The sequence below is a fragment of the Bos grunniens genome, chromosome 10 (assembly GCF_055505025.1).
Source record: "Bos grunniens cultivar Pamir isolate PY7600 chromosome 10, Bosgru_T2T1.0, whole genome shotgun sequence".
Lineage (NCBI taxonomy): Eukaryota > Metazoa > Chordata > Mammalia > Artiodactyla > Bovidae > Bos > Bos grunniens.
In genome coordinates this window covers 17356941-17381683 of record NC_141174.1, presented here as the reverse complement: position 1 = coordinate 17381683, position 24743 = coordinate 17356941, and the positions used below count along the sequence as shown (strand labels likewise).

Genomic DNA, 24743 nt, shown 5'->3' with positions numbered 1-24743 from the left:
GTGCAAACGTATAGTATATATTCTTTTCTGTCTAGCTGCTTTTGCTCAACATTGTGCGATTCATCTGAGTTTGTTTCATGTAGTTTTGGATCATTCTTTCTTTGGTGTTTTGTATTTCCTTGTAAAGTATACAAATTTGGTTATCTATTCTAGTGCAGGTGGACATTTGTGTTGCTCTCCAGTTTTCAGTCATTACAAGTAGTATTTGCTATGAATATTCTTATACATGTCTTTTGGTGAACATATATATATATATATGTATGCATTTCTGTTGGTTATATGCTTTGTTGGAGTGGGATTCCCAGGTCATAGGCTCTGGGGCTGCTCAGCTTTACTAGATAGTGCCACAGTATTTCAGAGTGGTCATCCCAATTTACACTCCCACTGGCAGTGTTTGTTCCACCTGTTCCATCCCTTGGCTTGCAGCTGCATGACTCCATTTCTGCCTTCAGCATCACATGGCATTCTCTCTGTGTGCTGTCTTCAAATGGTCATCTTATAAGGAGCCTAGTCACATTGGATAGGGGCCCATCCTACTCCTGTATGACCTCATCTTAACAAACAACACCTGGGACCACCCTATGTCCAAATGAGGTCACATTCTGAGGTGCTGGGGGTGAGGACCTAAAAATCCTTTAGGGGTGGGGGAGGAACAAAATTCAACGCTTAACAGGTGTGATAGTAGTGAACATCTGTTCTTGATCTCAGTGGGAAAACTTTCAACTTTTCAGCATTGTGATGTCTGCTGTAGTTTTCTTAGTAAGTACTCTGTGTATAAGATCAAGGAAGTTTCCTTTTATTTCTGACTTGCAAATCTTTTTAAAAATTAAAAGTGGATGGGACTTCCCTGGTGGTTCAGTGGCTAAGATACCGTGCTCCCCACGCAGGGGGCCTGCGTTCCATCTCTGATCAGGGAATTAGATCCCACATGCCACAACTAAAGATCCTGCATGCCGCACCTATGACCTGACGCAACCAAATTTATTAATTAAGAAAGTAAATAGTTTTAAAAAAATCATAAATGGAGAACTTCCCTGGTGGTTCAGTGGTTAAGAATCTGCCTGCCAATACAGGGGACACTGATTTGGCCCCTGGTCAGGGAAGATCCCACATGCAGTGCGGCAACTAAACCTGTGTGACACAACTGTGCGTCTGCATGCCTAGAGTTCCGGCTCCACAACAAGAGAAGACGTTGCAAGGAGAAGCCTGTGCACGGCAACTAGAGTAGCCCCTGCTGGCAACTAGAGAAAGCCTGCACACAGTGGGCCCCAAGGCAGCTCCCCCCCCACCAAAAAAAAATGGATACTGAAATTTATCACATTCTTTTTCTGCATCTAATGAGATTATTTTCTCATTAATCATAAAAATCTTTCTCCTTAAGCCCGTTCTATAGGAAATTACATTTATTTCTATAGTTTTCAAGAATTTCAATTGAAAATATTAAAATTACAAGTAAGTGGGTTTCTGAGTTGGGTAATGTTCTGTCTCTTGATCTGAACACAAGAGTGATTGGTTTGTGAAAATTCACTTAGCTGTATGTATGATTTGCAATTATAGGTATGCACTTTATATTTCAATAAAAGGCAATTAAAAGGCACACAACTAAATTTCTATTTGAGAATGAAAAGCTCTTCTGAAGGATACTTAGTTGCCCCACTTTCTACTCACATTCCCCTCCTAAGAGAGGTGAAGATCTGGGTTGTTAGGATAGAAGCAATGTCAAATCTTTGAGTGATGCAGAACTGACACGTTGACACAGTTAACAGTCTCATAGTTTTTTGTTTTGTTTTTCAGAATTCAGGGTGTATCAGTTTTGTTTTTCAGTGATTCATTCAAGCCAAAGGAGTTCCTGTTTAGTCTTACATGAGACTGGATTATTTTCTAAATCCAATCTAGTCCTCTCTGGACAATCTTGTTATCTGGCATTTACTCTCTTCCCCTTGGCTGATATTCTCCAACGTAAATTTTTCTGCATTGAATTATTCTAAAGAATTTCCTTTCTCCGCTTTTACAATACCTGCAGGAATTGGTGAAGATTTACATTCCGTCTTCAGAATACATCATCACAGATTTGTTCCCAATTGGATTTTTTTGTTAGAACTGACTGAAGCCTATTCACTTAATTTGAGAACTGACATCTTTATACTTTTTCTTCTTTTCATTCAGAACCATGGTAAACATCTCCATTATTTCAAGTCTAATTTTATTCCACTCGGATATGATTCGCTACGGTTCTGTAGTTTCCTTCACACAGATTCTACATATTTCTTTTTAGTGTTAGTCCTACCTGCTTCACAGGTGTTTTTTTTTAATTGTTGTTGTTGCGATCGTTGCTATTGTGAATGGAACCTATTTTTTTTTTTTTTCTCCATTCAAAAATGAACCCGCAAAGCGATAGGATCTCTACCACCGTTTTCAGCGATGAGACTCTATGGTTCTACGGGAACCTTCTACTCGCCCCGACATTATCCTAACCGGAAGAAAGATGGCAACCGAGAGTCGCTGAGGACTGGGCCGCTCTATCTCGCCTTTGTTCTCCGATCTGTGGCCACTGCGCAGGCGTAGTCGCGCTCGTACGGTCCCCCAACCTTCCCGGTCGCGGGCCCAGCTCGGTAGCGCCGGCGCACTGGCGCGCTCCGTTTACACGCTCCGGGGCCTGTAGGCGCCGCGAGTTCCGGCTGTCGCCGCCGCCGCCGCCGCAGCTCCTGGAGGGTCGGTTGCGACGAGTAACGGCGCCGGGACGAGCGCCGCGCCCTTCTTCTCCCGATATGTACCCGAATTGGGGCCGCTATGGCGGGAGCAGCCACTACCCGCCGCCGCCGCCGGTCCCGCCGCCGCCTCCGGTGGCGCTTCCTGAGGCCTCGCCGGGGCCCGGGTACTCGAGCTCGACGACTCCCGCCGCCCCCTCCTCCTCCGGCTTCATGAGCTTCCGCGAGCAGCACTTGGCTCAGCTCCAGCAGTTGCAGCAGATGCATCAGAAGCAGATGCAGTGCGTGCTGCAGCCCCATCACCTCCCGCCGCCCCCGCTGCCGCCCCCACCGGGGATGCCGGGGGGCGGCTACGGGGACTGGCAGCCGCCGCCGCCGCCGATGCCCCCGCCGCCAGGGCCGGCCCTCAGCTATCAGAAGCAGCAGCAGTACAAACATCAGATGCTCCACCACCAACGAGACGGGCCTCCTGGTTTGGTTCCCATGGAGCTGGATTCCCCCCCGGAGTCGCCCCCGGTGCCGCCCGGGTCCTACATGCCTCCGTCTCAGTCCTACCTGCCCCCGCCTCAGCCGCCGCCCTCGTACTACCCTCCGGCCTCATCTCAGCCCTACCTGCCCCCCGCCCAGCCGTCCCCTTCCCAGTCCCCACCGTCCCAGTCCTACCTGGCGCCCACCCCGTCCTACTCCTCCTCTTCGTCCTCCTCGCAGTCCTATATGAGCCATTCGCAGTCCTATCTGCCCTCTTCTCAGGCATCTCCTTCCCGCCCTTCCCAAGGCCATTCTAAACCCCAGCTGCTGGCTCCGCCACCGCCGTCCGCCCCTCCTGGGAATAAGACAACTGTCCAGCAAGAACCTTTGGAGAGTGGGGCCAAGAACAAGAGCGCTGAACAGCAGCAAGCTGCCCCTGAGCCAGACCCCTCTACGATGACTCCACAGGTAAGAAAGCTCCTGCCCAGAGCTGAGTCTCTTACCTATAGGGCCCTAATGAGCTGGCCCTGGAGGCTATACCTAGTGCTTGGCCTGATTCCCTCCCCCTCCCCCAACAATAACGAGCAAATTTACACTCCAAAGGATTTCACAAAAGTCAGGGATCTGACACACCAGCTTTATAATCCGCTAAACGTGGATTATTAGAAGAACAGTGTTTGAGGATGTTTCTAGACACCAGAGTAGTTGGGTGGATCAAGAGTTAGTTCCCAGATACATTCTTTGATTTCCTTTAACCAGCCTTTTAGGTTTTGTTGCCGTTGCAAAGGGCTTTTCTTCCCCCTCCCCCCGCACTACCACCCCCTGCACCACCACCGCCCCCCACCCCCGCCCCCGCGCCCACAATTGTAACTTAAAATTGTATTTGAGAGGCAGCGTAAAAAAAAAAAAAGAAGCTTCTCAAAGGGCTGACACTTGAAATGAATATAAATCTTATGACCAGTTAGCTCCTTTAAAAGAAAGTTAAGGGCCACTAATAGCTGTCAATTTGCTGAGTTAATCTCAGCAAATGAAGGATGGAAATCTTGTTCTAATCAGGAACGTCCTGTTTATAGATATATATATGCCATACCTAGGGAAGTCTACATATATGACCTTTTTGGGAGTCTGTTGGTCATTTCAGGAATTGACCCCATACATCCCTTTTCTCACATCACTTAAAGGTAGTTTTAAGACATGACCAATTTGCTGCATTGCATTATTGTTACCATTTACTCCAGAGTAACAGCCTTGGAATTTGGCCAAGCTGTAAAAAAAAAAAAAAAAAAAAGTTCATGCCATCTCTCCATTCATGAGAGAGCCCTTCTCAACTTCTGTTTGAAGTGATGCTTCCATGTCAAAGGTTGATAGAGTAGCAGTAATAAATTAATTCATTTCTTAGGAAAGAAGATGAAGGAGAAGAAATCATTTGTTTTGATTTCTTAAAATAGACACTTTTAGCAATTCCTAATCTACGTAGCTTCTCTAATGAAAAGAGAATCTTTTAATTTACAAGCTCAGATTTGCATATAAAAGATTTCCAAAAGATGGGTTTGAGGATGGTTTGGGTTTATAGTGGTTTGGCATTAGAAATTAAGAAAAGCATGAGGAGAAAACAGCTGAGATGCTGGGGTAAAACAGTAGAGTGAGAGATTCTGTTAGCTTACACCAAATTAGTACCAACAGGGCAGCCTGGTGGGCTGCCGTCTATGGGGTCACACAGAGTCGGACACGACTGAATCAACTTAGCAGCAGCAGCAGCATGTTATTTGCTCAGATTCCTCTATTATAGACAGAATTTCTCCCCGTTTACTACCCCTCTCTGAAATTGCTAGGTTTTTTTCTTGTTATTGTTGTTGCCAAACATTCTCAGAGTTAGTCCAAGCCAAAATATGACATTTATATTCTCATCTCTACTAGACTTTTTCTGGCCTTTTAGAGAAACCAATGAATTGGGGCTTTTTTTGGTAGTGGTGGGGGCAAATCAAGCCAGTCCTTAATATAAACGTGAACACTGCTTTTCTGCTTTTGTACCCTTGTCTATGGTGAACATCTTCAGTGCTTTGACTATTCAGTGCCTCAAATTCTTTGATGACAGCCAGAAAGAAAGTGGTGGAAGATGAGATTTGAGAGGTGTGAATGGGTCAGAACAAGAAGGCCGGTGCTAAGCCTCTTAAGGTGTTTTGTTTTTTTTTTTTTTCCTTCTTAAACCTCTGTCTAGAATTTGTCCCAACTTCCTCAACCCTCTGATATCAGGCTGTCCATGAAGCCATGCCTCAGCTTACCCATGTGGTTTGGTTCTGTTCTGTTCAGATTATAAGTCCCTTGCAGAAAGAGACTGTCTCACCATTTTTTTTTAAATTTTTATTTTTGATTGAAGTATAATTGCTTTATAATGTTGTGTTGGTTTCTGCCATACAGTAATGTGAATCAGCCATAAGGATACATATGTCCCCTCCCTCCTGAAATTCCCTCCCACCCAGCACCCCAACCCACCCCTCTAGGTTGTTACAGAACACTGGGTTGAGCTTGCTGTGTAATATGGTAACTCACCACTAGCTATCTGTTTTACATATGATAATGTAAGTGCTACTCTTTCAATTCGTCCCACCCTCTCCTTCCCCCTCTGTGTCCAAAAGTCTCTTCTCTATGTTCACCTTTTTATCCCCTGTAGCACCTAGGACAGTGCCTTGCAAACTGGCGGCTTTCCACAAAGATGTGTTGAATAAGATACAAGAGTTGTCGTGTTCTAGACTTAGGATACTTTGGTTTATTAGATACTACACATTTTCTTCATGACAGTGCCAATCCGTGACAATTAACCCTTCTTAGTTGATTCATATTTTGTTTTTGGAGTATGTCATTAAAATTTTTTTTATGGTGAAAGATTTTAAATGTGCACAAAAGTAGAGAAAATAGTATGATCCTCCCCCCCATTACCCATCACTCAGATTCAACAAGTATCAAGATTTTGCCATGTATGCTTTACCTAGGCCTTTATTGTAGTTCTTGCTGAAATATTTTCACATGACCCTTAGATCTCACGTCATTTCATTCCTGGACTCTTAATTAATTGATGTCTTTTTTTTTTTAAAAGACTTTCTTCTAAGGTAAACATACATTATAACACCTGACAAAATTAACAGGTTTCTATGTATCATCTAATACTTGACCTATTTACATTTCCCCTATTGTCTCATCGTACTAATCAAAATAATTCCTTCTTGTTTTCCGTGTTAAAATTCCCAGCTGGACTCAATAGTGTTTTGAGGGCTTGTTGAGATCGGGCTTCAGCTGAAGCAATTTTGGGCAGGGTAATTTTGTTGCAGCGCTGTACTGTGTGTTGCGGGATGTTTAGCAGCCTCTCCCTGCTAGATGCCTTAACAGCACCTGGTTGTGAAAACCAAAAATAGTTCTAGACCTTGCCAAATGTCCTGGGGCAAAATCACTCTCCCTTAAGAACACCTGATTTAGGTCAGTCTCTGATTCTTTTTCTGCTCCTGCCATTGATCTTGATGAAAAATCTGTGTTGGTTGTCCTAGAGAACGTCCCACGTTGTGAATTTGTCTGTTGCCTGATGGTGGTGTTTGGTTTGTTCCTCTCTCCCATGTGTTTCGTAAACTAGACGTTAACCATGAAACCCTCTTAGGTTTAAGTTCACCTTTTGGCAAGGGGACTTTGTAACCTAGGGAGCGCGGTGTACCTCTTTGGCATCCCATCAGGAGGCACTCAGTACCCGATTATCCCGTAGTGGTGCCAAGATTGCTCAGGGGGTGACAGTCCGATTCCTCCCCTATAAAGCTTCCCATAAATACCGTATCTAATGTTTCATTTAGTGGTTCATCGATTGATGGTCTTTGAGTAAATCATTTCTTAGTTAGAGGTCACAATGTGGTGATTTTTTTCTGCCATTTCTTCTACATTTACCATCAGGCATGTCATAAAGAAAAACTTTATCACTCATAAACTAGGGCTATTTGATTGGAAATGCAGTTAGCATATAAAGGATAAATGCTTGATAGTCTTCCATTTAATTTCTAGTTTTCATCGTAAAGTGTTGTTGATTTAATGGAATATGATTTTTGAAGAATTAACTTTTCTCTGAGTTTAAAGGACTGGCTAACTAAAATGCATACTGGTCTTTTATTTTTTCATGAATTGTAGTTTATTTTTTTATGCTCAAAACTTAAGTAAAGTTGTTGACTTTGATTAGCGTTTTTAGTCATTATTTAATATTCAAATATTTGTTAACAACTGTGTACCAGGAACTGCGCTTAGTACTGGAGCGATGAGATGGTGATCAAAATAGGCAAGGTACCTGCTCTCATTGGATTTGTTCCAATGGGAGGAAAAGACATTTAAAAAGTAATTAAGAGAAGTGTAAAGCGCTGAGGAAAATAATACAGAAAATATCACTAGACTATGCCATAGGAATAGGAAAAGGTGAGCTTTTTTAAGTTCACCATTATATATATATATTTTTTTTTCTAAATTTTTAAAAGAAAATCCATCCTGAACCCTCCTCCCTCCTCCCTCCCCATACCATCCCTCTGGGTCGTCCCAGTGCACCAGTCCCAAGCATCCAGCATCGTGCATTGAACCTGGACTGGCATCTCGTTTCATACATGACATTTCACATGTTTCAATGCCATTCTCCCAAATCTTGCCACCCTCTCCCTCTCCCACAGAGTCCATAAGCCTGTTCTATACATCAGTGTCTCTTTTGCTGTCTCGTATACAGGGTTATCGTTACCATCTTTCTAAATTCCATATATATGCGTTAGTATACTGTATTGGTGTTTGTCCTTCTGGCTTACTTCACTCTGTATAATAGGCTCCAGTTTCATCCACCTCATTAGAACTGATTCAAATGTATTCTTTTTAATGGCTGAGTAATACTCCATTGTGTATATGTACCACAGCTTTCTTATCCATTCATCTGCTGATGGACATCTAGGTTGCTTCCATGTCCTGGCTATTATAAACAGTGCTGCGATGAACATTGGGGTACACGTGTCTCTTTCCCTTCTGGTTTCCTCAGTGTGTATGCCCAGCAGTGGGATTGCTGGATCATAAGGCAGTTCTATTTCCAGTTTTTTAAGGAATCTCCACACTGTTCTCCATAGTGGCTGTACTAGTTTGCATTCCCACCAACAGTGTAAGAGGGTTCCCTTTTCTCCACACCCTCTCCAGCATTTATTATTTGTAGACTTTTGGATCGCAGCCATTCTGACTGGTGTGAAATGGTATCTCATAGTGGTTTTGATTTGCATTTCTCTGATAATGAGTGATGTTGAGCATCTTTTCATGTGTTTGTTAGCCATCTGTATGTCTTCTTTGGAGAAATGTCTATTTAGATCTTTGGCCCATTTTTTGATTGGGTCATTTATTTTTCTGGAGTTGAGCTGGAGGAGTTGCTTATATATTTTTGAGATTAGTTGTTTGTCGGTTGCTTCATTTGCTATTATTTTCTCCCATTCTGAAGGCTGTCTTTTCACCTTGCTAATAGTTTCCTTTGATGTGCAGAAGCTTTTAAGTTTAATTAGGTCCCATTTGTTTATTTTTGCTTTTATTTCCAATATTCTGGGAGGTGGGTCATAGAGGATCCTGCTGTGATGTATGTCAGGGAGTGTTTTGCCTATGTTCTCCTCTAGGAGAACCATTATAGTCACAGTACCTTGCTCAGGATCTAACACGTAGTAGATGAATAATAAATATTTTTCAAATGATTGAATATAGCCGGGAGCGCTAACCTCATTGAAGTGATCTCCCTTTGCAAGTAGTATTTAAATGAAATCTGAAGAAGGGGTAGGAAATGACCAGATAGGAGTTCAAAGAATAAAGTTCAGTAAGGTTGACTGAAGGTTAAGGTGAGACTTCATCTTAAGGGTAGTAGGAAGCCATTGAAGGGTTTTATATAGGCCGTTGTGCCAGATTGGCCTGTTGAATGTTCATTCTGCTTTGGGGAGAGTGGAGTCGAGAAAAGCAAGAGTGATCTAGAGAGTGATCCAGGCAGGAGTTAACAGTGGCTTGGACTTGGATGGTGATGGAGAAGATGAAAAGAAGTGGAAAGACTGGAGAAATATTTAGGTGCTAGAATCCAATTGGAGATTGAGTAGTAGTGGAGAGGGTGGCATCGGGGATGCTTCCTGGGTTTCTGAGATAGGAAACTGGGTGGATGGTGGTTCCATATACTAACAGCCTACAGGAGAGGGAACAGCAGGTCTGGGGATGAAAGGAAAATGATGAGTTTAAGTTTTAGATTTACTGAGTTTAAGATCCTTGAGATAAAAGATTCCAAATGGAGATGTCCAGTTGGAAGTAAGGTATGGGTTTGGATTCTAGAAGCCAGATCTGAGAGACATGATGGACTTGTGAGTCATCAGCATAAAAATGATATTTGAAGGCACAGAAATGGATGAGGTCTCCTGAGGAGTGTGTATAGAGTAAGAATTAAGTTTAAAGGACATTGAGCCTAGCCCTGCAGAACCACAGTATCTAAGGGAATGACTAGGAAGAGAGGCCAAATAAGTAGATGGAAAATCAGGACAGCGAAGTGCCACAGAAGTGCAAGGAAGACTGTTTCTAGGAGAGAGTGGTCAGCTGTGTCACTGCTGAGAGGTCAAGCAAGATGAAGACCGTGTGTTATGTTTTGCATTTACTGACATGTAGATTATTGTTAACCTTGGCAGGAGCAGTTTCATAGTGACTGAAGCCATATTGCATTGATTTGAGGAATGATGGAAGGTGAGGAAATGGGGATGGTGAGTATAGACAACTCTTTCAAGAAGTTTGACTGAAGGAGAGAGAGAATGTAGGCAGGGGCTGGAGGAAGAGGAAAATAAAGGAGTTTTTGGTTTTTTCCCTAAAATGGGATGAAGATTATCTGGTGACCTTAATTCCTGGAATAGACTGTGAACTTTAAAAATACTGAAAATAAATATATTTTAAGTAAATTTTTTAAATGGAAATCCATTTCATCATTTTATCATCTCCTTTCCCTAAACCACTTGCTTTAGGAGTTGGCGTTGAATATTTAGTGTTACAGGCATTTATCCTAATCAACCTGGATAGGAAAGGCAACCTTTCAGAATTAATCTTTAAAGCATCACATACATATACACATATATTCATTCATTCATTCTCTGTCTCTCTGTTCCTCCTTCTTTATATTTCCCTACTTGGAGAATCACTCAGTACCTAGTTCCTTACTGTACTGGTAGCAAGTAGTCAGTAAGTATTTGCTGGATTAATTAGCATCTTTTTGGTAATGGTATTTGTGGTGAATACATCCTTACTTTTTAACTCCATTCAGTCTCTTTTTGAATGTGACATGTACTGTGTTTGTCCTCTACAAATGACCTAACATCCTATATGAAATGGAATTGTCTGATACAATGAGATACTTAGAAGAACTGGCTACTATTTCAGCTTCTATCAAGTCCAGGCACGTTTTTATTCGTTTCTAAAATAGAGATAAAGCAGCCTTCTCTGAGATCACTGAGGACATTTCTGAATGATTTCATCATCATTCATTTGTAGAGCTTTAAAGATGTGCCAGAACCTCATCCTAGGATTGAATTAGAACTGGGTTCTGTTTATTGGGTTCATATTAAATGGAAATAGAACTGCAGTGCATGCTGTCCGTAAACCAACAAGTACTTGAGCTCCTAACAAGGTTCTTAACCTTAGACTAGGTCTAAGACAAAGATAGAAAGCATGAAAATAAGGTTGGTGCAGATTGATAAAGAATCTAGATCTGAAGAATCTTCTTATCTATAGCCACTGGCTTCTAGTTTTATGAAAGATGGTTTGCATCTTTGTATCTTTTGATAATACTTTCAAAACAACTTTGAAAAGGGAAACTTTTAACTTCTACTTGAAAGAGTTTATCAGTTTTTTAAAGCTAAAAGACAAGCCTGTTTTTCAGTATTTTCATAGAATAATGGAAGAGAGTTGAAAATGTTTTAATACCATGTTATTGTTGACTGTCATGGCAGTGGTTTTTTTTTTTGATGTTGAATAGTAAAAGTAATTACATTCCAGGAGCTGATGATTATGTGTATGATAATGAAAAAGAAAAAAATCTAGTTGTGACCCAGACTTCAAGATGGAGTTAGTGAGATGGCATTTATTCTTCCTAATGGATTGCAGCAAGTTTCAGGTCATAGAAATTAGTAGCCTAGAAGAGAAGTCTTTAGCTGATCAGCAGTCACTTACTGATGTTCTACTGTGTGCTCCAGCAGTGTGCTTAAGCACCAGGTAGGATATGAGAAAAGCATGAGACGTATCTCTCTGAAGAAAATTACACTCTGTGAATGAAAAAACAGATAACAAAACAGTATGTTTAGTGAGAAAAGAATATAAGGTATGTTTGCATGTGGAAAATTAGAGAGGATATACAGTAAAATAGTAACAATATAGGACATTCTGGTTATCCAAAGATAATGAATCCCAGTGAATTCAAGTAAAATGAATCTGTTTAACACAGAACCAAAAGTTTATTGTAAAAAGGAAAAAAAAGCCTTGATTTGGGACACAATCTTGAAAAATAAAGCTCAAAAATTGTAAAGAATAGCCGAGTCTTAGAGTTTATAAAGAACAAAGTTTAGATCAGATTTCTGTACTATAATTTTTGTGACAAAATTGTATGACACTATACTGTCATCATTTATTTTGTTTTTGGCTATGTTGAAAAAATATTTTAGGGATTCATGCATTTTTCCAGGGACTGTTTTTCAGCGTTGGATATTCATGTCATCCTCTTTTGCAGTTCATGTTATAAGAATTCTTTTTGGTTGTTAACTGGTAATGCTTCTGCTCCATCCTCCCCTGTCGTTAATGAGTTCTGAAGTTCTCCAATATGACTTTCATAAAATCCTGCATCTTTATAATTATAGTAGAAATATATGCTGTTGTTAATTATAGAAGTATATAGGGCAGTTCATTAGTGAATATTTTAGTGTTATGATGGCTTTTTTTCCCCCTTATACAACCTCGTAACCATGGGGACTTATATAACACTGGGAAAATGAAGATCCTATAGTTATTTCTGAGTGGTGAGTTTTTAAAGTTGATTTTAATTATTGTTTGTTTACTTATTTGTAGTTGAGTCTCTTTATATGAGGTATTTTATGTTTTATTAAGTTTTCAATAATACTGAATTAGTGAAATCCGAACCTTTGCTCCTAGTTGGGAAATATGGGGTTAGGTGTCTGTGGGCCTTTGGTCACATTGGTTGATTGTATCAACCAGTAAATACATAACTTTGTTTCATATGTGTTTCTGTTTAGACACCTTGTTTAATGGATACTGTTGATTCATGAACATTGAACTCAACAGCCAACAGCACTATAATACATGCCTAAAGGAAGCTTATCCAATGCAAATATATTTTCTCCATAAGGCACATCACAGTCTTCTTGCACTTAGGACAGTAGATAACAGTTCAGCACTGTGCTTGTTGGGGTTAGGTGTCTGTGGGCCTTTGGTCACTTTGGTTGATTGCATCAACCAGTCAGTACATAACTTTGTTTCATATGTGTTTCTGTTTAGACACCTTGTTTAATGTATACTGTTGATTCATGAACATTGAATCAACTATTCAATAAGGGGTGTGCTTTTTAAACAGAAAAATCCTCAACAAAAAGTACAGGAATATGAAAAATGTGGCTTTAAAGAGACCTTGAAAAGAACACTCATTTACAGTATAAGAGCTAAACAAAAAGGCCAAGCATGGCCATTTTCTGCTTCAGCTGGGAACATGCAGTTCAGGTAACTCAAATTTTTTGCCCATCTCTGAGTGTCCACAAGTGACTGTGAAAGTTCCCTGAGTGTTGATTTTGGAGTTAGAGATAAATTTTAGCAAATAGGCAAATTCACAAATACAGAATCCATGAATAATGAAGATAGACTGTATCTTCTAATTTTTTTCCACATTAAACTTATTATTGTAGTTTTTAGAAAGTGGAAGCACAAAATAAGCATACAGAAAATTAAATTACGGTAATATTTGGAAGACAGAGTGAAACTTTAAAAATATATAGAAAGCATTCTGAAACAGTGTATTTTCATTTATGCATATATCCCTTGGTATGGCAAGATTAATGACAACAGGGCTTCCCTGGTCGCTCAGTGGTAAAGAATCTGGCTGCCAGTGTAGGGGACACAACTTCAATCCCTGGTCTAGGTAGATCCCATATGTCACGGAACAGCTAAGCCCGTGTGCCACAGCTGTTGAGACAGTGCTCTAGAGCCCAGGAGCTGTAATTACTGAGCCTGTGTGCTTCAACTACAGGGCCTGTGCTCCACAACCAGAGAAGTCATCACAGAGAGAGGCCCATGCACTGCAACTAGAGAAAAGCCTGCTTAGCAACACAGACCCAGCATAGCCAAAAATAAATAAATAAAATGAAAAGATTAATGATACAGCAGGGGTTTAAAAGAGGGAAGGACAATGCAAAAGAGAAGACCAAGAAAGGAGGTAGGACTATTTGGTTATATTCATTAATCATGAGACCACTATGGATAAAACTGAACAAACTAAAAGGCAAGTTAAAAACAAGTAGCTGTGAATACTAGAAGGATTTACTCTGGTCGTTTTTGAGAAAGACTGCTTTCACCTCCAAAAGCATGTTTGTGTTTTTTTTTTAATGACAGAGAAGTATATTGAATTAATATGTATGAGTTAACTTCAGTTCAGTCGCTCAGTCGTGTCTGACTCTCTGTGACCCGCTGAACCACAGCACGCCAGGCCTCCCTGTCTATCACCAACTCCTGGAGTTTACCCACACTCACGTCCATTGAGTCGGTGATGCCCATCTCATCCTCTGTCGTCCCCTTCTGGTTTAACTTAATTATATACATTTGGGGGGGGGGAAATGGAAAGATCTTGTTTATTTGCCTTTTTCAGTTCAGCTTTGCCTTTTATTATGTATAAGTACGTGAACACAGACACAGATGTAGCTCTCTGTCAAAGCCAAATTGCAGATATGTAGGATTGTCAACTAAAATTCTTAAAAAAAAAATGGTTTCTGTTCTAGGAACAGCAGCAGTATTGGTATCGACAGCACCTGCTTAGTTTGCAGCAGAGGACAAAAGTGCATTTGCCAGGACACAAAAAGGGTCCTATTGTAGCAAAGGATGCAGCTGAGCCAGTGAAAGAAGAAGTTACTGTACCTGCCACCAGCCAAGTACCAGAACCCTCTGCATCTGAGGAGCCTCCATTACCACCCACTAATGAAGACGCAGCACCTCCTCTCCCACCTGAGGAGCCCCAGGTAACCATGAAATTAATTACTTGGTATTTTTAAGTTATTCAGCTTTTTTTCTGATTCATATATATAAATGTGTATGTATATATATACCTTTGTTTTAAATGGATATATTTTTTTCATTTTTAAGTGCATGTAAAATTTCTTTTGTGGAATCATCAGATGTACGCCTCAAGGGATTTAGAAAAGAACATTTTTTTCATGGTTTAAGTGAAATTGAAGAATTAGACACTCTTCTGAATTGAGTATCTCTAAGCACTAAAGGGATGCCAGGGTGGATGTTTTCATGTTGATGGCACAGGGCAATAATTTAAGAGATTCAGCTTTATTGTCAAACTGCCTGGGCTGTAGTCCAGGCACTGCTACTTACTGGTGGTGACTCTGAGCAAGTTAGTTCACTGTTCTATGCTTCAATATCCTCATCTAAAAAATGGGCATATTTAAATTGTAGCTTTCTTATAGAGCCATTGAAGCATTAAATGTGATAATCCTTGAAGCTTAACCTACTGGCTGGCACATGGAAAGTCCTCAGATTGGTCCAAAGGTCATTGTTCTCCCAAGAGCCTTATGTAGAAACATTAATGAAACATAATGATTACACTGTAGTCAGCTGGTGAAAAGTGACTTAACGGTGAAAAAGAGGTTTCTCATATAGTGGAAAGGGCACTAACTGTGGATTACTTTCTGCTGGGGAAATGGTTATCCTATTGAGGAACAGTGAGGTGATTATTACAGCAAAGACTGTGGGATTTGTAAATTCCTTTGTGTTAGTATTCATGATCACAGGATAAGACAGTAAGATTTTAACAGAACTAAGTATTTTATCTAAAGATAGAATAGCTTTTCTCAGCCAGAGTTGCAGGGATTCTGGACTTTATGATACCATACTGCTGCTGCTGCTAAATTGCTTCAGTCGTGTCCGACTCTGTGCGACCCCATAGACTGCAGGCCACCAGGCCCCCCATCCCTGGGATTCTCCAGGCAAGAACACCAGAGTGGGTTGCCATTTCCTTCTCTGATGCATGAAAGTGAAAAGTGAAAGTGAAGTCGCTCAGTCGTGTCTGACTCTTCAAGACCCCATGGACTGCAGCCTACCAGGCTCCTCTGTCCATGGGATTTTCCAGGCAAGAGTACTGCAGTGGGTTGCCATTGCCTTCTCCTGATACCATACTATTATAGCATAATACGTTATTACATATTCATGTTTCTTGTTTATGACTTAGAATAAAACTGTTTATGGTTAGAATAAAGCATACCCCCTCTTTCACCTTCAGTCTGAGGACCCGGAAGAAGATGCCAGGTTGAAGCAGTTGCAGGCTGCAGCCGCACACTGGCAGCAGCACCAGCAGCATCGAGTTGGCTTCCAGTACCAGGGAATAATGCAGAAGCACACTCAGCTCCAGCAGATCCTGCAGCAGTACCAGCAGGTTATACAACATCCGCCGCACATCCAGGTGAGAGCTTCCCTCACGGACATGTGGAAAGTTGTCCCAGATGCTTAAGGGATTTGTTTCTCATGAAAGAGATTTAAGTGTGATGAAGGAAAAGTATCAGATGTTCCCCCTGGAGTGCCCAAGTAGTTGTTTGTCACATTTGTCACCTGTGGATTTTAAAAGATAACACACTACTGTCTGTAAAATAGGTAAACACTAAGGACTTAGTGCAGAGCACAGGAAATTATATTCACTAGCTCATAGTAACCTATAATGGAAAAGATTTTGAAAAAGAGAGTGTGTGTGTGTGTGTGTGTGTGTGTGTGTGTGTGTGTGTATACCGTGCACCTGATACACAATATCGTTAATTAACTATATTTCAGTTTAAAAAAACACAGGGAATTCCCTGGCGGTCCAGTGGTTAGGACTCTGAGCTTTCACTGCTGAGAGTGTAGATTCAATTCTGGTCAGGTAACTAGGTCCTGCAAGCTGTGCAGACTGCCCCCCCCCCCAACAAAAAAAAAAAAAAAAAGAAAAGAACCAGAACTTCCTATGTTGCTTCAAGTTAACCTGTGTTTTGCCTAAAAAGTATGACAAGCAAAAATCTACTGACAAGATCAAAGCAACCACCCCAGAAAGCCTGTGCAAATACACCACAAAAGATGAAGTGACTTAGATCCTTGTATGTCTTGTATCTTTGAGGTATAAACTTACGTCTATAACAGATCATTTTCAGTAATAATATTAAAATGATCCATATGTAATATTAAAAACTGCTGAGATACGTGTTTGCTTTAGTGATTAGTTGGGTTTTTTTAAGCATATCCTTTTATTTATTTTTTTAATTGATTTATTTTTGGCTGTGCCTGGTCTTTGTTGCTGCATAGGCTTTCTCTAGTTGCAGAGGATGGGGGCTACTCTAGCTGCAATGCATGGGCTTCTCATTGCGGTGGCTTCTCTTGTTGCCGAGCACAGGCTTTAGGCGCATGGGTTTCAGTAGCTGTGGCACATGGGCTTTGTTGTGGGCATGTGGGATCTTCCCCAACCAGGGATCAAGCTCGGGTCCCCTGCATTGGCAGGCAGATTTCTTACCCACTGCACCACCAAGGATGTCCAGTTGATATTTTTTTTTTGACTCTGTGATAACTTACATAATTAAGTTAAAAGGAGAAAGGCGAATGATCATTGTTGAAGGGATTTAACAAGCATATCCTTAGCCTTCCTTAGTCTTGTGGTCCGAGTTCCTAAGGCTTTAAACACCCTTGACTCCTTGATATTTCAGCTTAAAATTACTTCCCTTCTGTGAATGTCTTAACAGTCATTTGCATCCCTCTGTTTGTAGACCATGTCCGTAGATGTGCAGCTGCGGCACTACGAGATGCAGCAGCAGCAGTTCCAACATCTCTACCAAGAATGGGAGCGGGAGTTTCAGCTGTGGGAGGAGCAGCTCCACTCCTACCCTCACAAAGATCAGCTCCAGGAGTATGAGAAGCAGTGGAAGACGTGGCAGGGACACATGAAAGCCACTCAGACCTATCTCCAGGACAAAGTCAGCGCACTTCAGAACGTGAAGAACCAGTACATGGGGAACATGTCCATGCCGCCCCCGTTTGTCCCCTATTCTCAGATGCCTCCGCCCCCGCCAACAATGCCCCCGCCGGTATTGCCACCATCGCTGCCGCCGCCAGTGATGCCCCCGGCCCTGCCGTCAGTCCCACCACCTGGCATGCCCCCACCCGTGATGCCACCGTCTCTGCCGAGCTCTGTGCCCCCTCCAGTGATGCCTCCGTCTCTCTCTTCCACGGGGCCGCCGCCCGTCCTCCCCCCACCGTCCCTGTCCTCAGCAGGGCCGCCGCCGGTGCTTCCACCACCTTCTCTGGCTTCGACCGCACCACCCCCTGTCATGCCCCTCGCCCCACTCTCTTCAGCCACACCTCCTCCAGGCATCCCTCCCCCCGGAGTTCCCCAGGGGATGCCTCCTCCCTTGACAGCGGCCCCAGTTCCACCCGCCTCCAGCTCCCAGAACTCACAAGTTCCCGAGAAACCTCGACCAGCGCTGCTGCCCACCCCTGTGTCTTTTGGTTCAGCCCCACCCTCGGTTTACCACCCTCCACTGCAGTCAGCCCTTGGCCCATCAGACCAAGTGAATTCCAAAGCTCCTCTGAGCAAGTCTGCTCTGCCGTACAGTTCGTTCTCATCTGAGCAAGGACTTGGGGAGTCCTCAGCTGCTCCATCTCAGCCACTCGCCACAGTCAAGGATATGCCAGGGAGGTCAGGTGGACTGCTTCCAGATCCTCCTAGAAGCAGTTACTTGGAAGGTCCAAGAGGCCCAAGGTAGGTCTGCCTTTTTATTTGGGGAGGGGGTGGGAAGGAGTGGGGGGTGGATGGTGGCTGTTTTGCTGCTGTAGGTTGAGTAGGCGTTTACATTCTTTTTATACTTTTATATATATTCTTGATTTACAATGCATAATGTTAGTATTATTCACTCATTAGACATGGCGTAATGAAATCTAGAAATGGCAACATACCCCCTTTCCTTGATGTCACTGCTTTTATCTTACATGTAGAGATTTTATTCCAAGATGAATGTAGTGGTTTTAAAATAATGCTTACCAATTTCTTAGTGACTTTGACTTTCAGCTTCAAAATCATTATTTATTTATTGATCTTTTTTACTCTTTGTTGATTTGACAAATAACTGGATTGGTAACTTCTTTTTGTGAGATGATACGCTAGCTGTTAGAGATAAAAATGTATAAGTATCTAGTGAAATAGGCAGTGAAATTTAAGGGTAAACAGGACTTTTATCCATTTGTTCAGCAAATATTTATTAAGTTTCTGCTCTGTGCTTCTAGCAGTGAATATAACATAACAGATAAAATTCCTGCTCCCATGGAACTTTTATCCTTTATATTTTCCTCTCTTTAGGAGATATTTTTCTCTTGTCTGAACCACATTTTTATTTAGAAAAGCACAAAAAATATTTACCAATAGATTCTAAATTTTTTCTTTTACCTTTTAAAAGGGCTTAAATTTATTTTTCCGAATTTGTAGAAATATTTTTCCCTAAAGTTGGCCTAAATGATAATTTTCTTATAGAAAAACATTTTCAATCAGAATTTTTTCCAGTTGGAAATTGTACTGGAAATATATACTCCTTACACAAAATGTAGACAGAATAGGAAAGTATTGAAAAAAGTAAATGTCACCTAATTCTACCATCTGGAGATAATTTTTAAAACATATGTTATAAAAAATTGAGTCATACTAAGTAATATTTCATAACTTGATTTTTCACTTATCAGTATTGATTAGTTTTCCCATCTCTGTTGATGGATCTACATTACCTAAATTAAATATTTGAAAACAAAATATGTCTTTTATTTATTCCCCAAGTTTATATTCAGAAAACAAAACTCCATACAAAAATGAAAGCTAGTTAGAGGCAATTGACATGAATTCCTCTGAGTACCAGAAGTCTTCTCAGAAGCGTTACATATATTATCCCATGGAGTCTTCTTGATAGATTGTGAACTTGACAGGTTTATCCCTACATTTACGCTTTATAAACTAGGGGTGGAGAGGATTGGGTATCTTGCTCAGGATCATAAAGTGGGGGAGGTGAACCTGCATGCAACAGTGGGGGCTGAGATTAGAGGGTCCCAAGAGCAAGAGTGCTAGTTAAGCACGGTGTTTAATGCTGTGATTCAATGATGTTCATCCTGTCAGTGATTAGAAGTGCATTTGTAGTCTTGGCTTATTTGGCACGTGTTTCATCTTGATTTGAATTCCTGTTTAACTCCTGGATTGAGAGCATTACCTTTTAGATCTGGTAACTGACTTGCTGTGTGACATTCTTGTAACCTATGTTGTTCCTATACAGCATAGGTTTCCTGCTCCCTTTCTTTCTGGCATAATAATGTTTTCTCTCTTCTGCCTACCAAAATCTTAATTTTGTAAATTTAGGACCTATTTCAAGTTTTTTCTTGCCTTAAGGTACAGTTAATAATTTCAGCACTAGGAGTATCTTAGCAATTAAACAGTGCAGTTTTCCCTCTTTAGCAACTCACCTTGGTGTTGCGTTTTAGTTTGTCATCCTGGGTCTTGCACACGTTACCTAATTTGTTCTTCTCCATCATCTTATGAAGTAAATGGGTAAAGGGAGCTGAGATTCGGAGAGGTTACAGATAAATTGCCCTGGATGTCATAGCAAATAAATGGTTGAGGTGGGGTTAGAATCCAAGGCTTTCTGATCCACTCTTAAGTCCTTTGCTCTTCCTGTGACAAGCAGTTGATGATGTTCAGCGTTGCCACTGCAGTAAGCAGCACTGCCCTATACAGTTTTCTAGAAACTTTATTTGTTACATTGAGTATCAATATGTTACCTTGACTTCTGCACGTTGATTCTAGATCTGCCTGTGTGGTGCAGTACATAATGAATTATCCCGTTCTTCAGCGTGTACCTACCATTGTTTAAAGACCATCCTCTTGTCTCCGTCCACCGGCCTTAACCGTTCTGCCCTGCCATCACATAAGCTGAAGTTCTGTTCTTTTCACACTAACATGGGTTCTAGCCTTCTCCTGCTATAATGTTCATGGTGCCTAGCTTTCTCCTGCTTTATTGTTGATGGTCCTTTGAAGAGCTTTTGGTTTGTCAGTCTGCTTCAGAATGAACACTTAGATGGAGCAGACCATAGGCCTGTTACTAACTTTGACGCAAAGAATGTACTTATATAGCTGAACATACTGCTTTTTATGGGGGGGTGGGTGGCTTCAGTCAACATGGTGTTGACTCGTGTTGAGCGTAACGTCAGTTTGGCCTCCTAGGTCTTTTTCATCTTACTGTTATTCTTACTATTTCATCTTTCTGTTATTAAACATCTTACTGTTTCATCTTACTGTTCTCTCTCACCCTGAACTTGTACAGTTTTTGGTCTTTTTCTTTTTCTTTTTCTAAGACTTTATATTTTATCTAGTTAGGTTTGGGCCTGCATTCCAGTCTGCTGAAATCTTGGTGAATGGAGGTTACATTGCTTTTAGGTATGAGATACCCTTTCCCAGCTTTTTTCCACCTGCAGCTTTGATAAGAATGGCATTTTTTGTCCCTGAATTAGATGCTGCTCACATTTTTTACCTTAATCCTGCTAACAGTTTTCTGAAAAATCTGGATTTAGACTGCTTTCTAAAAACTGAAGGTTTACAAGAACTCAAGTAACATAACTGCATTATATGTAAATAGCATACCACATTGTTGAGATTCTGAGGCAACTTTTTGAAACTGTATATGTGTGTATGTATCATTGAACTCACCAAGTCTTGTAGAAGACTACCCCTGCTCCAGTAAATTGTCATGTTAGTGGATGTTGGTTTCCAAGAGTCTTTTAGTTTCAGTAATAAAGCTTTTTTATTGAAGAGTAACATACAGAGATATACACAATCATAAGTGTATACCTTAGTAAATTTTCATGAATAGCTAGGCCTATGTTGCTGCTGCTGCTGCTAAGTTGCTTCAGTCGTGTCCGACTCTGTGCGACCCCATAGACGGCAGCCCACCAGGCTCCCCCGTCCCTGGGATTCTCCAGGCAAGAACACTGGAGCAGGTTGCCATTTCCTTCTCCAATGCATGAAAGTGAAAAGTGAAAGTGAAGTCGCTCAGTCGTGTCCGGCTCTGTGCGACCCCATAGATGGCAGCCCACTAGGCTCCTCCGTCCATGGGATTTTCCAGGCAAGAGTATTGGAGTAGGGTGCCATTGCCTTCTCCGAGGCCCATGTTATCACTACTCAAATCAAGAAATAGAAATTAATAGTGTCTGATGCAGTCTCAAAAACGACAGAACGATCTCTGTTCATTTCCAAGGCAAATCATTCGGTATCACAGTAATCCAAGTCTATGCCTCAACCAGTAATGCTGAAGAAGCTGAAGTTGAATAGTTCTATGAAGATCTACAAGACCTTCTAGAACTAACACCCAAAAAAGATGTCCTTTTCATTATAGGGGACTGGAATGCAAAAGTAGGAAGTCAAGAAACACCTGGAGTAACAGGCAAATTTGCCTTGGAGTAAAGAATGAAGCAGGGCAAAGGCTAATAGAGTTTTGCCAAGAGAATGCACTGGTCATAGCAAACACTTCTTCCAACAACACAAGAGAAGACTCTACACCTGGACATCACCAGATGGTCAATACCGAAATCAGATTGATTGTATTGTTTGCAGCCAAAGATGGAGAAGCTGTATACAGTCAGCAAAAACAAGAGCTGACTGTGGCTCAGACCATGAACTCCTTATTGCCAAATTCAGACTGAAATTGAAGAAAGTAGGGAAAACCACCAGATCATTCAGGTATGACCTAAATCAAATCCCTTACGATTATACAGTGGAGTGAGAAATAGATTCAAGGGATTAGATCTGATAGAGTGTCTGAAGGACTATGGATAGAGGTCTGTGACACTGTACAGAAGACAGGGATCAAGACCATCCCCAAGAAAAAGAAATGCCCAAAAGCAAAATGGCTGTCTGAGGAGGCCTTACAAATAGCTGTGAAGAGAAAAGAAAAAGCAAAGGAGAAAAGGAAAGCTATACCCCTTTGAATGCAAGTTCCAAAGAATAGCAAGGAGAGATAAGAAAGCCTTCCTCAGTGATCAGTGCAGAGAAATAAAGGAAAACAATAGAATGGGAAAGACTAGAGATCTCTTCAAGAAAATTCAGAAGACAAAGATCATGGCATCTGGTCCCATCACCTCATGGGAAATAGACGGGGAAACAGTGTCAGACTTTATTTTTCTGGGCTCCAAAATCACTGCAGATGGTGACTGCAGCCATGAAATTAAAAGATGCTTACTCCTTGGAAGAAAAGTTATGACCAACCTAGGTAGCATATTCAAAAGCAGAGACATTACTTTACCAACAAAGGTCCATCTAGTCAAGGCTATGATTTTTCCAGTGGTCATGTATGGATGTGAGAGTTGGACTGTGAAGAAAGCAGAGCGCCGAAGAATTGATGCTTTTGAACTGTGGTGTTGGAGAAGACTCTTGAGAGTCCCTTGGACTGCAAGGAGATCCAACCAGTCCATTCTGAAGGAGATCAGCCCTGGGATTTCTTTGGAAGGACTGATGCTAAAGCTGAAACTCCAGTACTTTGGCCACCTCATGCAAAGAGTTGACTCATTGGAAAAGACTCTGATGCTGGGAGGGATTGGGGGCAGGAGGAGAAGGGGACGACAGAGGATGAGATGGCTGGATGGCATCACTGACTTGATGACGTGAGTCTGGGTGAACTCCGGGAGTTGGTGATGGACAGGGAGGCCTGGCGTGCTGCAATTCATGGGGTTGCAAAGAATCGAACACGACTGAGTGACTCAACTGAACTGAAGGGAACTTTTCATGCAAAGATGGGCTCAATAGAAGACAGAAATGGTATGGACCTAACAAAAGCAGAAGATATTAAGAAGAGGTGGCAAGAATATTCAGAACTATACAAAAAAGATCTTCACAACCCAGATAATCACAATGGTATGATCACTCACCTAGAGCCAGACATCCTGGAATGCAAAGTCAAGTGGGTCTTAGGAAGCATCACTACAAACAAAGCTAGTGGACATGATGGAATTCCAGGTGAGCTATTTCAAATCCTAACAAATGATGCTGTGAAAGTGCTGCACTCAATATGCCAGCAAATTTGGTAAACTCAGCAGTGGCCACAGAACTGGAAAAGGTCAGTTTTCATTCCAATCCCAAAGAAAGGCAATGCCAAAGAATGCTCAAACTACCGCACAATTGCAGTCATCTCACACGCTAGTAAAGCTGAAAATTCCCCAAGCCAGGCTTTAACAGTATGTGAACTGTGAACTTCCAGATGTTCAAGCTGGTTTTAGAAAAGGCAGAGGAACCAGAGATCAAATTGCCAACATTTGTTGGACTATTGAAAAAGCAAGAGAGTTCCAGAAAAACATCTATTTCTGCTTTATTGACTATGCCAAAGCCTTTGACTGTGTGGATTACCACAAACTGTGGAAAATTCTGAAAGAGATGGGAATACCAGACCACCTGACCTGCCTCTTGAGAAACCTGTATGCAGGTCAGGAAGCAACAGTTAGAACTGGACATGGAACAACAGACAGGTTCCAAATAGGAAAAGGAGTATGTCAAGGCTGTATATTGCCACCCTGCTTATTTAAGTTCTATGCAGAGTACATCATGAGAAACGCTGGGCTGGATGAAGCGTAAGCTGGAATCAAGATTGCCAGGAGAAATATTAATAACCTCAGATATGCAGATGACACCACCCTTATGGCAGAAAGCAAAGAAGAACTAAAGAGCCTCTTAATGAAAATGAAAGAGGAGAGTGAAAAAGTTGGCTTAAAGCTCAACATTCAGAAACTAAGATCATGGCATCCGGTCCCATCACTTCATGGCAGATAGATGGGGAAACAGTGGAAACAGTGACAGACTTGATTTTTTGGAGCTCCAAAGTCACTGCAGATGGTGACTTCAGCCATGAAATTAAAAGATGCTTACTCCTTGGAAGAAAAGTTATGACCAACCTAGATAGCATATTGAAAAGCAGAGACATTACTTTGCCAACAAAGGTCCATCTAGTCAAGGCTATGGTTTTTCCAGTTGTCATGTATGGATGTGAGAGTTGGACTGTAAAGAAAGCTGAGCACCAAAGAATTAATACTTTTGAACTGTGGTGTTGGAGAAGACTCTTGAGAGTCCCTTGGACTGCAAGGAGGTCATACCAGTCCATCCTAAAGGAAATCAATCCTGAATATTTATTGGAAGGACTGATGCTGAAGCTGAAACTCCAGTAGTTTGGCCACATGATGTGAAGTGACTCATTTGAAAAGACCCTGATGCAGGGAAAG

At 41.5% G+C, this 24743-nt stretch overlaps 1 protein-coding gene across 3 annotated transcripts in view; it reads left to right on the top strand.

Moving 5' to 3' along the window:
• The first annotated feature begins 2152 nt into the window (after positions 1-2152).
• The window catches only part of YLPM1 (YLP motif containing 1), a 66068-nt gene continuing 43477 nt past the window's right edge, over positions 2153-24743 (top strand). For all 3 annotated transcript variants that reach the window (XR_015133996.1, XM_086319635.1, XM_086319634.1), the window contains exons 1-4: positions 2153-3644; positions 14216-14452; positions 15721-15900; positions 17222-18213. Coding sequence is in view for 2 of the 3 variants with exons in the window: in XM_086319635.1 (XP_086175761.1) it covers positions 2769-3644; positions 14216-14452; positions 15721-15900; positions 17222-18213 (2285 nt within the window). In the remaining variant the exon portion in view is untranslated. The remainder of the gene's footprint in view (positions 3645-14215; positions 14453-15720; positions 15901-17221; positions 18214-24743) is intronic.